At 36.8% G+C, this 16,996-nt stretch overlaps 1 protein-coding gene across 1 annotated transcript in view; it reads right to left on the bottom strand.

Annotated features, from left to right (window-relative positions):
* The window catches only part of LOC121731272, a 99,664-nt gene that overhangs the window by 18,632 nt on the left and 64,036 nt on the right, over positions 1-16,996 (bottom strand). Inside the window, exons 3-4 of the mRNA XM_042120636.1 lie at positions 9,015-9,223; positions 5,185-5,320 (exon numbers count right to left, since the gene is read on the bottom strand). Of these exons, the coding sequence (XP_041976570.1) occupies positions 5,185-5,320; positions 9,015-9,223 (345 nt within the window). The remainder of the gene's footprint in view (positions 1-5,184; positions 5,321-9,014; positions 9,224-16,996) is intronic.

Here is a 16,996-nt window from a genome sequence, read left to right on the forward strand (position 1 = left end):
AAATTTAAAATTACCTGCAGTACACCTGATGATGATTTTTTCGAAACCGGTCGTGTATTTAACAATTTTGTAATAAATATATTAAAATAAAGTGGAATAAGTGCAAGGAAAGTGTATAATTATTTAATATTGTTATACTTTGCTACGCTGCCGTAGCAATGTGCTGTAGAGGAGTGCTACGAACTGCTACGAATGCTACGCCGTAGAGGCTGGCGTTTACGCACTGCGTTGCAGATAATAATATTACACTGTCGTAGTTTATAACTATTTAAATTATACCTTACTATATGATAAAATAAAATAAATCGTACATAATATTGGTAACAGTTAGATAACGATTTGATAAATGACTAATAATAATAATAGCTCCCACACCGGTTTCGGTGACGGTGGCCGGTTTCATTGAAACCAGACCAGCTACGCAGGAGTAATTTTATAGTGCCCAAGTGTGTGCACAGTACACAAGAGCACTCTCTATTCCTTTACTCTCATAACCCAGTGGGACGGTAGACCGACACGACCGGCGAAAGATCGGGCGCAGGACCGACTTTTTACATGCCCATCCGACGCATGGATCATCTTACTTGTCAGACAATCAGGTGATCAGCCTGCATCGTCCTAACCAAACTTGGAAATAAGATGTTTCCGACGCGGGAATCGAACCCACGACCTCCGAGTCAAGAGCCACGCTCTATACCACTAGACCACGGAGGCGTTAGTCAATATACGTTAGGTATATTGACTAATATACCTAACGTAAACATTATGAAAGGTATAAATGAAATTTTATTCTTATCCTTTACACTTCTATAATAATTTGATCTTACCAATATAATATTAGAACGTATTACGATTACGAAAAGTATTACATAGAAACCATTTCTGCGTTTTGAATAACTTTAATAATGCATCAATTTAGCCATACTTTTGTGAAATATCTCTCGAATACTCAAGGCGCAATTAAAGATGTTGTTCATTTTACGGCTTTTAGGCTAATGACGTCACTTACAGCGTTCATAAAATTTAACATGGCGTTTTATAGCGCATTGTATAAAAAAAAGAAAGAATACATAAAATCAAAATTACGCGTCCAAAAGACATCTGGAGTGATGAATAATAATTTGCCTAAAATGACAAAACATTGATGGCAAATTAATTGCGCCGAGATTATTTGTCGTGGTAACCGTACGTTTAACCGGGATAAAAACTTTTTGACATGGGAGAGCCATGCTTCGGCACGAATGGGCCGTCCGGACCGGAGAAATACCAGGTTCTCACAGAAAACCGGCGTGAAACAGCGCTTGCGCTGTGTTTCGCCGAGTGAGTGAGTTTACCGGCGGCCCAATCCCCTACCCTATTCCCTTCCCTACCCTCCCCTATTCCCTTCCCTTCCCATCCCTACCCTCCCCTATTTACCCTATTCCCTCTTAAAAGGCCGGCAACGCACCTGCATCTCTTCTGATGCTGCGAGTGTCCATGGGCGACGGAAGTTGCTTTCCCTCAGGTGACCCGTTTGCTCGTTTGCCCCCTTGTTTCATAAAAAAAAAACTATATATGTCCCACACTTAAAATATTTCTATATCAAATTTTGATAATATCCTTTAATATGTTTTACTAAGGAGGTTACAGACAGGCAGACACATTTTATTATGTAGTATGGTTTGTACATAGTAGTAATTCACTTTTTTGCTTATTTTGATAGTCGCGGTTCGTGAATACATTGTAATTTACTGTAAATGTGTCCTACAAACCGGTAAAGACGCAGTGCCAGCCAAGAACTTTGGCATGACTCGACCGGGCGCGGCGCGAGCCAAGTACGATGAAATTGAAAATACGAACGTTGCCTGTAAAAATACTAGCACAAACTATTAGGGCCAACCCACACGTACCACAACCACATGACAACAACCACACCACAATCACACCACGTGGTCGGGCGTATATTTCGTATTGTAAATGAACTGCGGGGCTAAAATGGTCACATTTAGCAATTCCTCTCAATCAATTCGGCAAATGAATTGTCAAAACTGTCAAACTGACAAATGTCAAATCAGTACAAAAATACAGAAATGAATTGCAAGCAGAGTTGCATTTTGCGATTTTAGAAAAAATGAATCATATTATGATTCATATCATGATTCTTCAAAGCGACCATTTTAGCCTCGCTGGACTATTCACACGTACGGCGTTCCACATTTTAAAGTCGTTGCCGACCACTTGCGTGATACCGACCACATCGCAACCACAAGCGAACTAGTGGCCGACCACGTCGCAACCACAACGTTGTGTTGATGCAATGATAGTGCGCGCACACCGCCCGCGCTTTCCCCTCCTCCGTTTCATTAACTTTTGTACGTAACCACATCGCAACTACTGGCGACAACGCAACCACGTCGACATATTGTCGGTGCCACAACGCAACTACAAAAAGCTGCAGCGACAGCATTGAGACGTAACCACTGCTTGACGGCATTTTGTCGTTGCGACGTGGTGTGGGTTGGCCCTTATACTTTACTAGATGACGCCTACAACTCCGTTCGCCTAAACTCATTTATCGCGCCGTACATTTTTCCGGGACAAAAAGTATCCTATGTCCTTTCCCGGGACTCAAAGTATCTATACCCAGCAAAATCGGTTCAGCGGTTGAGGCGCGTAGAGGCAACTGCAGACAGACAGACAAACAGAGTATTACTTATTATACTTCTTATTAATGTCGATAGAGTTTTTCGCTTAAAATACTGGAAGCCTAGTCTAGTAATACTCTAGACTAATAAATTATTTAAAACACCACCCCGTGTAAGGTATACGGTTCTCGCGGGACTCGTTAGGGTGTGGAGATGTCAAATTTACTTTCAAGGCTAAATCTAGTATTTTATTTAAGCTTAGTTTCAAACTTATTAGGGCCAGTTCACACCGAAAGGAAGTAAAACGCAAATTCGCGAATGGCATTAGTCATTACTTATTATCAACATGGTTCACTCCCTCTAATTTATTTTTATTTTAAACCAGTAAGATACGGATACGACAGTAGTATAAAAAATATGAATTATAATTTTATTAATTACTAGCTGTCCCAGCAAACGTTTCTTTGCCATAAGTATAAAGTATTTCACCCATATTATTTTATTGAAGTGACTAAATAAGTATGTCACCATGGCAACGTCCATCGCTATCCCGTCTCACAAACAATGGTCGCCGTCAGTCTCGAGTTGTAATAATTTACTATTATTCATTCAACAAATGCACTTATAAAATTCAACAAATGCAAATATAAAAAGTACCCAGTAGCCGATTCTCAGACCCACTATAAAATTTGGTTAAAATCAGTAAAGCCGTTTCGGAGGAGTACGTGGCGGCGCGGCCTAACATTGTGACACGAGAATATTATACATTAGATTAACAGTTACCCAAACTAATGTTATAGATGGGAAAGTACGTTTATCTGTCTGTCTGTTACCTCTTCACGCCCAAACAGCTAAACCGATTTCGCTGAAATTTTGCATGAAGATACTTACAGTTCCGGGAAAGGACATAGAATACTTTGTTCTCGGAAAATGTACGGTTCCAGCGCGATATACAAATTTTGCCGCAACGGAGTTGCGGGCGTCATCTAGTCACTAATAATTAATAAAGTATTTTTGTCGCATGATAAATGTGGGTAGAAAAAGAAAAAAAGCATTTAACAAACCTCACTAATGTATCGAACATATTTTATAGTAAATAACACTAAATACCACCATTAGCTAGCGAGCGACGGGATATTTATGATAATTGATGATACTGCGATAACCACATAAAAGTAATACAGAAATATTAGGGTAGGGGAAAATAATGTTAACCGACTATTTCCATCAGTATCGGGAATACTGTTATTTACAAATAATATTTTTGTTAGTATACAAGACTTTCATAAAACAATAAACGATCACAATTCGATAAGGTCTTAGAACGAGGCCACGTAGACGCGTTGTGATGCGTCGAACGACATCGCAGCGTCGACTTTCCAACGTTTGAAAATATTTTTGTTGGCATTTGTCAAGATGGCGCAGCTTGTCTACAGGTAGGGCCAATTCAGACCGCAACGTGACGCGTAGATGCATTTCTAAACTTGTATGGATTTGACAGATTTGCATGTAGTCTCACGCAATAATTGAAATCAGTCAATTCAATACAAATTTAGAAATGCATTTACGCGTCGCATTGCGTTATGATTGAATTGTAGACAAATGTGAACTCTCTACGCTGTTACCATCTGTAAGTTGTGTTGTCGTTATATTATTTGGTTTTGACGACGTAACTTTATGGCCTCACACTGAAGGAAACATTATGGGCGAAAGAATTAGGTAATAGGTACCCATTGTTTACCAAACACCAATAATTTCGGAATAATGTGGTTTTTGCATGTTCGGGCATAAATGGGTGATTTATGATGTGTATTGTGTATGTTGTGTTAAAATAAACATTTGACTTGGGCTCGGTCGACTTATGTCTATGTGTAAAAGAGCTTTAAAAATATGTAAAACTCCTAACCATTGAATATTATTGTTGTCTGTAACATGCGTACTGTACACAGATTTTAGAAGTAAGTATTGTATAACCCGAGCGTGAGATGTCAGGTGACATAAATTATACAATGTGTCCCAGTACCGGTGTCCGATCCTTTGATGGTATTAAATATGTCATTTTTCCTGACCTTTTTTATGTTCATAAGAAATTTACATGAGAAGTATTGATCAAATTAGTAGAAGAGCCCGTGTAAAAAATAAAATTGACGAAAATTTTTAACCGTGAGACATAGAAAAAAACTTATGTTGGCTGCCAAAATAATGTTTTTCGTAATCTTACGACTTTGACACGACTATTATAATATTATGATCTAATGTGTGTTAATATGTTACAATAATAATATGTATAATATTATGTACCACCTGTAACTATTGCAATAACGATGAATGTCCTTAGTCTTCTGTTTTAAGATTTTTTTTGCAGTACACCCTTCATAAAATTATGTTTTGATCCTAGAGAACGGGCGACTTTTTAACCTCGCCATGGTCGATTAAGGGTCTATTCAGACCGCAACGCTACGTGACGCGCGTCTTGTAAATCTGTCAAATCCATACTTTAGAAATGCATTTACGTGTCGCGTTGCGGTCTGAATTAACCCTAATAAAGGTGGTCACTCACCGGCGACCTCTAGCGGCGCGGAGCGTATCTCTGTGTGGAAGGTCGGCGCGTCGGCGGACACCTCGCAGCGAAACCGCCCCGCCAGCGCCGGCGTCGCGTCCTGTAGTACCACGCGCCGCGCGCCCGACCGCGATATCTGTGTGAAAGTACATTTTTTTTAAATCTTTATTTAAATAAAGGGCTTTAGCCATACATGGCATGCTAGCCCCATCGTATCTTATAGCTATGATTAACAATAATTCATTGAATATCCTATACAAACACACTGCCATCACTTGCAGGAAAGTACATTATATTATCTTTAATCTTTAATAAAAAATTTTTCACTTTTGTATGGGGAAACTCGTGACGCACGGGCCCTTGCCCATACAAAAGTGAAAAAAAATGTTCGTCTTTCAGAGCTGCTACTTTCACAGTGAACTCTCTACAAGGAACATGTACACACCCTAAAGTATTATCACTAGTTTTTGTTACACACTGTATATATATATATATATATATATATATATATATATATATATATATATATATATAGCTCGGTCATCCAGGTACTAATATTTTATATGAGACGACCAAGTGTGATTCGTATCACTAAACTCCTAAATATTCTCACTGTATAAAAGTTCCCTGGAGTTCCACGAATATTTCAAGTGCAAAATTGGCAAATCAGTTTAGCCATCCTCGACTTTTAGCGAGACTAACAAAATTGAAATCCCTTTTTATTTATATTTTTAGATTACATATATTTTTAGATTGGAGAAGATTAACATTGGAATCTATTATTATTTAAAATTATCAAAGTACAAAGCGTTTGCGTTCATACAAATATACATTCTGTAAAATTCGTGTTGGCATTATCTGGGATTATAATAAGCCAATGCTATTAAAGCATCCTGTTAATTCGTAGAGGTTGCATTCAGACGTAAGCATCAGAAATATTTTTAAAATGCTCGTATCAAAGAATGTATGGCTATAAATAAATAAATAAAATAAAATGTCTTTATTTCAGGTATCAAAGACCCATAACATGTAAAAATTTCATTAATTTAGCATCACATAAAAATTCAAAAATCCACAATTAAAATTACCAATAATCTAGTTCATGCATTATAATTATGATAAAATAAACTTAAATGAAATTAAATTGATTAAAGGTCATAAATAAAATTCAACTGAATAAATTAAACGAAATTAATAAATAGATTAAATTAAATTAATAAATAATAATTCATTGTTTATAAAATTAAAATCAGTTGTTAGGTGTATAAAATTAAAATATTTACTAAAATAACATTAAAAAAAAATATATATATATATCCTGGATTTCTTATATCTAAAAAGAAACATATTTTACGTCAAAGAGTGATGCCACGACTGCCTCCATACCAGACATGTTTATCACAACAGTGCTTGGTGTAGGGGCAATCGAGTCTGTCAGCTATCATGGCTAAGACATTGTTGGAGTTAGCCCGCACTCTGCGCACGAGGGACGCGCAACGTTTGCGTATAGTAGCATAAAAGCAGTCGGTTCGCGCCTCGGCAAACATACCAGAGGCTATAGTGAGTCTTTAAGGTCTAAAGGCTTTATCACACTGTCGGCATGATATGAGTAACGGTTGCATGGCGTCCATATATAAATAAATTTATTATGTTATCACTGCGAATTCGCCGCTTGTTCACATCAACAGAGTAGACAGAATGATAGAGTATGCCGACGTAGAACTGATGTTGAAATTTTTAAATTTGACGTATTATGACGAAAATCGTCGCTAGGGTTGTTAACTTATTACCTACGAATTTAAAACTATGACATATTCGATAGACGTGTTCCTCTTTGGTCGTATTGTTGTTTGTGTTTTGGCACATGCGATTAAAATTGACAGAATCTAATTTTGAAATCTTTATTTTAAATATTTAAAAATAAATTATATCAGCCAGCGCGAGGCATATTCCGTTCATAATCCTAATGAAACCCGACGAATTTGACAGATATTGAAACCTGTCCGTCTTTTTGCAGTCTAACTACTGGTCGTTATGTCTATTGTGACATCAAACCGCCTATGTAGTTTTATCTATTGACCACCGCAAAATCTCATTGGCTACTAATTGCCAATGTAATAAGGACGCTTAAAACTGCACGTTCAAAAACATTGACATTATTTTTATGCGAAATAATCAACACCCCAGTGATATGACACACATATTAAGTGATAATTTTATTTAGTCTGGTCGTATATTTTACTACTTAGTAATAAAACAACACAAATGGAGGCTTTATAAAATAATATACCCTCAAGCTATAAAACAAAATACGTATTTTTGTTTAAGTATTTCGTTTATACTGGGGATATAATAAAACCTATTATTTTAAGGTTTATTCCTTGATTATAACATTATGATTAGGTATAATAAGTATTTTACAATTAGATATAAAACCATTTAGATATACGATTATAATTGAAATGTGTTTTCCTAAGATCGTTTGTTTGACGGTAAAATCGACTATTATAATAATTTTGCTTGGAAATGATGTAGTAGATACATATCTACGAATACACATAGCGGAACAATATAGCAAAAAAATACAGCGAAAAGTTGTCATTGTGTATGTTTGTTAAATACAAAACTTACTTTAAGGATTTCCATCAGGTACAGTAGTTTAGACTTTGCACATAGCATTTTTTTTTATTTTTTTTATGAAATAAGGGGTCAAACTAGCAAACGGGTCACCTGATGGAAAGCAACATCCGTCGCCCATGGACACTCGCAGCATCAGAAGAGCTGCAAGTGCGTTGCCGGCCTTTTAAGAGGGAATAGGGTAATAGGGGAGGGTAGGGATGGTAATGGAAGGGAATAGGGGAGGATAGGGAAGGGAATAGGGTAGGGGATTGGGCCTCCGGTAAACTCACTCACTCGGCGAAACACAGTGCAAACGCTGTTTCACGCCGATTTTCTGTGAGAACGTGGTATTTCTCCGGTCGAGCCGGCCCATTCGTGCCGAAGCATGGCTCTCCCACGTTTAAATTTTATAGCATTTGCAACACATACGAAAGCATAAATACGAAAGTGTGTCTGTCTGTCTTGAGTAGGTAATTTGAGTCCCGAGAAGGAAAGGATATAGGATACTTTTTATTCCGAAAAATGTACGGTTCTCGCGTGATAAACAAGTTTGCGGGAGTCTTCTAGTATCTAAATAAATGGCGTTCTTACTTTATTATAACGCAGAACTATTGTCACAACAACATGTTAATTCTTAATTTACACAAAACTAACAACAGCAACTTTAAGTTAGTATGACCATAGAATGTACAGGGTGTAACAAAACTAAGTGATAATAATACTTAAGGGTGTGAAATTGAGTCCCCTGTATTAGAGCCCATACAAACATATTTGCCCATACAAAAGTTACAGAAAAGTCTTTCAGCGCTGCTACTTTCACAGTGGACCCTATACAGGGGACTCATACACACCCTAAAGTACTTATTATCCCATAGTTTTGTTCCCCAATCCTTGTTTCTAGTTATGCCATAGAGTTATCAATTCTTATAGGTCAGTGGTCCCCAACCTTTTTTTCATGCGGGACACAAACATGTTTTGGTCTTGGTGTCGCGGGCCGCAACAAAAATTTTTTAGGGTTAAAAAATAACATTCTTCAAAATTAAGGATTTAGAAATGGAAACAATTTAACGACTATCACGTAGACTTTAGGTTATTTTGCCGGTGGGCATGAATTTCAAAATTGTTTAATATCACGCGAGCCACAAATAAAGTCCCGGCGGGCCGCGAGTTGGGGATAGCGGTTATAGGCGATAGAAAAACGTTATACTCACATCAACCTCTATCCCGGGCAGCGGGAACACTCTCGTATGTGGGAGCTCCTTCGGTATATACCTGTAGAACTCCTCCCTCCCCCTGTACCACTTCACGCTGTATAGAGCCTCCTCGTCCTCCAGCTGCCAGGAGCACTCCAGCGTCACTGTCTCCCCGACTAGCACAGCGTTTGGCACGTTTATCTCTAAGTTGTGGAGGCCTCGGACACCTGTTGAAAAGAGTTACATTAGTTTCTCTCACTTTGATATCGGTGGTGTGTGTGTGCGTGGTCTCATAATGTATACAGGTGATTGCCATGTAGCATGTTCGTCTTCTGTTTTTCATAATTGACGATACTGTTGTTGAATTGTGATTGCAAAATGTTTATTGGTCGCCTATCATTATCTGTGTATAGGTCTTTTTAATTTATATTAGACTTAAATAGTACGTTATTACAAACATTACGAGATAAAACAAAATGTAATCAATTTTACAAGAATATTAAAATTTAATAAATACAATTCGTATCAGCAAAATGTATAATATCTTTACGAAAATATTTTCGATGATGTTGCGTATGACATTTTTAATTTTAAAAGTCCTCGGGACACCCTCGCCCTAAATATTCTATAAAATGTCGGAGCCGAAAAGTAATTCGCGTAACATGAAACGGTTGAACGAGTAAAAGCGAAAACTGCCACTGAGTAATATCTTTCCGCTTAAATATTTAATACGTTTTGTCATTTCGCAATAGCCGCTCACTTGGAACTCGGCCGTAAATAAAGTTTGGTAAAAGGAATTAAAACTGTTACTGTTTTACAATTGAAATTATAATCGCGCCGGGAATTTTAGAGTATTAAAAATTCTGCATAATTGTAATTGAATAAAAACTTATTTGAATTGATAATAACTTTAATTGTTGATATTAGCATAGCTGAAACTTTTACGATTTTTCGCCGCTTGTAATTAAAGCTTTATGTCACATAAAAGCTGTTAAAAAGCTTATGCGTCTACTTATCTTCTATCTATATGTATATAAAACTCAAAGGTGACTGACTGATTGACATAGTGATCTATCAACGCACAGCCCAAACCACTGGTCGGATCGGGCTGAAATTTGGCATGCAAGTAGGTGTTATGACGTTGGCATCCGCTAAGAAAGGATTTTGATAAATTCCAACTCAAGTTCAAATAGGGGATGAAAGTTTGTATATAATAATACTTCTTAACGCGAGCGAAGCCGCGGGCAAAAGCTCGTTTTAATATAAATTAAAAGCCTTCACGTTTATCTATGACGTATAAGCATGATTGCCAACATGATTGCAAAGCTGTCTATAGCAGTCACGATCGTCGTCGTAGCTGGGCAATCATAGATCAATTTGGATTGTATGGCGCTATGTAGCCGTCAGGTCTATCCTGTCAATTGTCGTGTCAAACAGCTGTCGTAAGTCACGAAATAGCTTCCACATGTCACGATATAGCTGTCATATTATGTCTGTCTAATACGACATTGGACACGATTGACATGACGGCTACATAGCGCCATACAACCCGCATTGCAAATTGCAATCGTTCGTATTTGTCCATCATGGCCAACGTGAAGAAGCGGCATAATGTAATAATTTTTAGTGCCCCAAAACAGATTCAATATGAGAATTTATTATCATTTATGTATTCCGGCGGTTGAATTATTTATAATATAATTTCCTGACCTTTGTATTCTGTTATCGAAGTTTGCGGTCAAATGACTAGACTGAATAGTAATGTAATCTCTTTGTGGCGAGGGGAACCCTAACTTAATCATCGGTGGGTACTTAGGAAAATGTAAATAAAGTAAAACTGAACAGTGAACACCCCTTAATATTGAAATATTTAAACGGAAAATTTAATAAAAGCTATACAAGAGCCTTTAGCTAAAACATCTTGGCGGAAGGGCCAGGTCTGCTAGTCCTTTAAAATATTGTCAAGTCACATGACAGACAAAAACAACCGACCTTGAATATTTATACTGTGTAAATATTATTATCTATATTATAATTTATTGTAGTTACTTTTTTACTAGACTACTAGTAATTCGATTTAAAAAATTGCGCAAGCTATCAGTGTTGCCGCGTGAAAAAGGGATTTTAATTTTTCTCCGTGGCGCTTATGTGCCAAATTTCACAAAAATAGGTCTAATTTAGAAGTCGGTTCAACACAAAAATAATATAAATCTTCTCTTCTAACATTCTTTTAAAAATAAGGAATAATATATTTTATTACACGATACAAAAGCTCATACAACTTTTCTTATTAAACTATAAGCGCACTACTTCAAATAAGTTTTTCTTTCTAAATGCCATGTGCAATATTTAAAGAAAAAACTTGGCTTGAAACTTTATGAAGCAAGCGTTCTAATGCTTCATTATAAAATGTTGCGCGCAATAAATTTGTTTTAGACATTTTAATCTACCCTGAGAAATAAAAGCTTGATAAATGACGGTACTTCCATCTAGCGTGTTGCCTTGTATTGAGGACTGTGTGTCCTCAATTAGCGTGATTCTTTGACCTTCTGTCTCCCCAAAAGTCTAATTTATGTTGTTTACTTGTATCGTGCGACTTCTCAGTGTTGGCCAATGATGGGCAATGACTAATGAGCGATCGCGAACGTGTAAAGGGGCATATTCGTATCTAATGATCGAAGTCGATTGTTCTATCAGAGAAACTGTAGATGGCGAACCTGCGTAATTTAGTCGGGATGTGTCAAACGCAGTTGAAAGATCACGACTTGCATATTAGACTCGACATATAGACATGGCCCGTATAACGTAGGTGCGCAATCTACCTATGACTCAATATCCCTGATGGTATATTCATAGAAGTTGATTCCTTGACAGATGGTGGACCTACATAATTTGGTCGCGTTACGTCAAACGTAGCCGTCGGGTCACGAATGATATTGAATTGACATAATCCGACCAAATGACGTAGGTCGGCAATCTGCCTATGACTCAATTTCCCTGCTGGTACATAGTGTAGACAGCTGACAGTTGAGCAATCATGGTCAGGGCTTTTAACGTATAAAATATAATCCTAATACGTAAACAGCGCCCTTTTAAATTAAAAAGCCACGCGTGAAATATATTCCGTTACACAAATATTTATACAAATATTCAAATATTCCAGTGAAAATCTGAATGTCGCCATTACAATTCACTCTGTCACCCCGGCGACACCGAAGTTAATGTTCACCAAAAAACTGAGTGATCCCGCAGGCTTAATATATACAATCGTAAAGTACAAAACATGTTAAGGCTTTCACAAACGAAATACCGCGAATTATTTCTGCCTGTTGATGACATAGTCCATTTCGAATTGAAATCGCCTTAGATGTAGGTAACTACTAACTGCGAAGTTTTATTTTTTTATTTTGACTAGATGACGCTCGCGGCTCTGTTTCGACCGTACATTTATCCGGGACTCAAAGTATCTCCAATCGAAATTTTAGTAACATCAAAGGAGCGGTTTCGGCATGAGGAGGTAACAGACAGACAGAGATGTCACTTTCGAATTTATCAGGGCGAGCGAGGCGAGTCCCAGTATATCCCACAACCTGAGCATTTTTGTGGTACACTTTACGGAAAATCTATCACGCCTATTGATGTATGCTTTAACATAGTAATTTTTATTTATATGTAGATGTGTTATCATCGGTCACTCAAGGTTTGGTTACTATGAAATTATTAATAAAAACTGCCTTATAGATTATTACCACGCAGAAAAACGATGCGAGCCCTCACAAAGCTCGGCTTTTAGCTAGTAATATTAGTGTAGTATGGATAGGTATTGCACCCATTACTATTCTTGACCTTCCCCAAATCTCGTGTGATCCTCCCGAAAATGTCAGGCTACGACCGCGCCTGGTGTCTGAAGACTGTCATACTTACCCATAGAAAGAGGGAAAGTGTTTGACGGTATTTACTTCTCTATTTCTCTGAAGTTATACCTCTACAATTCATCGCTGCAAGGCTGTCACGTGGACCGAGAATTAGAAAAGGCGAGAAGTTGAGCGCACGTTTCAGCTCTACTTCACATTTTTCCCGTATTAACTTTATTTTCGTAACTTTATACTCGCAGTATTTCCGGACCAATACGACCTGCGAAACCTTCAAGAGCGTGTTCCCTCTTAAAAGACCCGCCACCAGTAACTCTTCTGATGTTGAGTGTCCAAGAGCGACGGTAGTTTGCTTTCCATGGTAAGTTTGCCCCCTAATTCATACAACAAAACTTTATTTTTAGGGTCTCTGTCCGGTCTGTAAGTCTATGGTATGTAATCGTCCGCTCCCCTGGCACCTCCCGCTAATACGCGACACGGATTGGCTCGGGGTTTGTCGCCGGAATAACAAAATGTTTATTCAAATTCATCCTAAACAAACGTGCGAAGGTAAAATTGAATTAGTTTTCGTTGTTACCACTTTTAAAGGCTTTGATGTTGATATTTATATTTAAAATCAGCAATCGATTTTATATTGTTATATTTTAAATTATTTTTTATATCTTTTTCACTGGTGAATATAATCAATTGTTTTGAACATTTGACTATATTATAATTTATACCTAATCTTCTCCTTTAAGCACCTCTTATAGTAAATACTAGCTGTCCCGGTGAACTTCGTGTCACAGCCTGCCTAGCATACGCCAACGAGATATCTCACTCTACATGTTTTCTCGATGTTTGATGGTTTGTCTCTTCATCTCTTTTGACCCTAGCCTGACAAACATTATTTCTCGCGTAGATCTATCATCGAAATAACACATTTTCATAGAGTTTTGTCGAGATGATGTCGAGATTTTGACATTATGAGACGAGTAGTTTTTAATTATCTCGAGAGTGATATATCTCGTTGGCCGTATGCTAGGCAGGCAGGTCACTTTAAAACCTTCCCTGGACTTCTACGAATATTTTAAGACTAAAATCAGCCCAATCCGTTCAGCCGTTTACGAGTTTTAGCGCGACTACCACATTTGAAAATCCATTTTTATATATAAAATTACTATTTTTGTAGTATGCATCTTATATTATATTATCTTTCTCTTGCAATATTTGAGCATTAACCAATATAAACCATTATAAATTTATTATGTACTATCAAAGAAGTTGATTCATAGGCAGCTGGGGGACCTACGTAGTTTAGTCGCGTTACACCAAACCCAGCCGACAGATCACAGTTAACATTGAATTGACATGATCCGACCAAATGACGTTGGTCTATCAGCTGCCTAGGAATCAATTTCCTAGATGGTACATAATATAACATATTAAGCTAAAGCTAAGTTCCATAAATACAGAAAAGAGTTCTCAAACGCGGCCAACTTTGACAAAAACACGTGCAAAAGTTTTCTCATAAAAATGTGAATCGATAAAGTAATTAATCAAAGTAAATTCACTGAAACTTAGTCTAGATATAAAGGGACTTTAATCCCTGCAGATTTACTACTACATTAGTCACTGGAAGTTTGCTATCTCTTAAGCGATTAAGCGAAATGTAAGGGCTTTTTCTAAATAAGGTTTGGCGCGAAAGTGTTTACAAAAACTACACTGTAATACTTATTTGTTTGTCTTATTTTACTGTTACTATTTTAGGAACTAGAAATTGGAGGAATTTTTAGACAGTAACATGCAGCTGGATAGCTAGGTATGTCAGGTAGTTAAGAATAAATGTATTTGGTAATTTTTAGCTTTAAACTATACCTATAAGGTACTTATAGTTTAAATCTGAAATACGTGTATTGAGAGCACTCATCATAAAATTCATCACAGCAGACATATTTAGAGTTATTTATTTTTCAAATTAGAAGAAACAGCTTACAGATTACTCAAATAAGCTCTAAAACTAGCTAAGTTCAACAGCTTCACACGTAAAACCCGCATTTTCAGATGTAGTATGGCAGGCGCGTTCGGCATTCCACTACAATGACTTAGACAGGCATTGTTGTCGCATACCCCGGCCCAGGTCACATAATACGCGAACGACGCGCCATCACAATAATACCTACAAAAGATGTAATTTGTACAAAAGATGTTAATTCTGTAACACATGAGCCTTTTCAAAAGGTGTCCCGTTTCATACGAGCATTGTGACAATGGATTTAAAGTGCTATTAAGCCGTGGAATAAATGAATTAAGCCATTTATGGTGGTTTTTTATTAAAATGTGTATCAATTATTATTTTTTAACTTGTTACTATGGAAAAATTGGAACTATGAATGACACTTACGGCGCTTAAAAAAATCAAAGTTTATAATCATAGTTAATAATAGTTAATAAAATGGTTAAATAAATAAAAGGTCTTTTTTTCAGGCATATATAAGTATGTACCCATAACACGCAGAAATTTTAAAAATAATATGTAAAATTAAAATAAAATAACATTGACAATGTAAAGGGGTGTCCAGTCATAAAATCATTTCTTGTTCTGGTTCATGTGAACAGAGATCCACCGCACGTACATTCGATTATTGTAGTAGTTGTCAGAGATAGCCGCGAGTATCTTAAAGTTATCTTCGTAAAAACATACATGTTCGTCATAAAATAATACCTTTAAAAGGTCTTACAGCAGCTTTAAACTTCTTCAAAATAAGTGTACCTATATTGAAGCTTAAAAGCCCTTAAAATATATTTAAAATTTTTATATACCTACGTTTAAGTGGCTAACATTTATTGAGAATTCAATACTTATTTCTGATATTTTCACTTAAGCTTTTCTCCAAACTTGTTCATGTCGCAATAATGCTTACAAAATATCAAACACGCATTTTCACAAAGAAAAGAAGTATAAAATATCTATTAAACGTTAGCGCCTTAAAAGTTTATCGCTCCTGTTAATATCGGTAGTCTGCATTAAATTGTTTTCGCATAAAATATCAATTGAACAAAACACGGCGTTGTTCAGACTCTGAATCCGATGTAATCTTAGGCTGAGAGCAAAGAAAAGCACTTTTATCATTGATTTATCGGGACAACCGAAGTCCTGGTGGAATATAAAAGAAAATAATCTGCGAATTTATCTTTTAAGGTACACAATTCGTTTATGATATTTATGAAGAAGGAATTGAAATGCAAATCTATCTTCCTGTCTCGAGGTTATTGTGTACAAACTTCCCCCGGGACCCGCTTACACATTTTTTGGGCCGAACTGAAAACATACTTTTTAAATATTTGATGAGGCTAAGGTCACGGCTATCCATCTTAAGATATAGGCTGTAAAGTGCTACAGGAGAGTCTACATAAAACGTAGTCGAAGAGCACAGCGGGGCTAAAATGGTCGCTTTAAAGAATCATGATATGAATCATAATTCTGCAAAGAATTGTAAAATATAGAAAAAAAATGAGAATGTCTATCTATATACAGTGTGTAACAAAAATAAGTGATAATACTTTAGGGTGTGTACGTGTTCCTTGTAGAGAGTTCACTGTGAAAATAGCAGCGCTGAAAGACGAAAAATTTTTTTCACTTTTGTATGGGCAAGGGCCCGAGCGTCACGCTTCTACATACAAAAGTGAAAAAAAAATTTGGTCTTTCAGCGCTGCTACTTTCACAGTGAACTCTCTACAAGGAACACGTACACACCCTAAATTTTATCACTTATTTTTGTTACACCCTGTATATATAAAACTCAAAGGTGACTGACTGATTGACATAGTGATCTATCAACGCACAGCCCAAACTACTGGACGGATCGGGCTAAAATTTGGCATGCAGGTAGATGTTATAACGTAGGCATCCGCTAAGAAAGGATTTTGATCAATTCCAACCCCAAGGGGTTGAAATAGGGGATGAAAGTTTGTACATAATAATACTTCTTAGCGCGAGCGAAGCCGCGGGCAAAAGCTCGTAATTCTATATAATCTGTATAATGGTCAAAATGTTTATCTGTGTCTGTGGTTCTGTGATCACTGATCTGTCATTGTTGTCAAATGGAAAATAAAATTCGTAATTTGTTCCATGGAATATTTTATTCA

The sequence above is a fragment of the Aricia agestis genome, chromosome 10 (genome assembly GCF_905147365.1).
Source record: "Aricia agestis chromosome 10, ilAriAges1.1, whole genome shotgun sequence".
Classification (NCBI taxonomy): domain Eukaryota; kingdom Metazoa; phylum Arthropoda; class Insecta; order Lepidoptera; family Lycaenidae; genus Aricia; species Aricia agestis.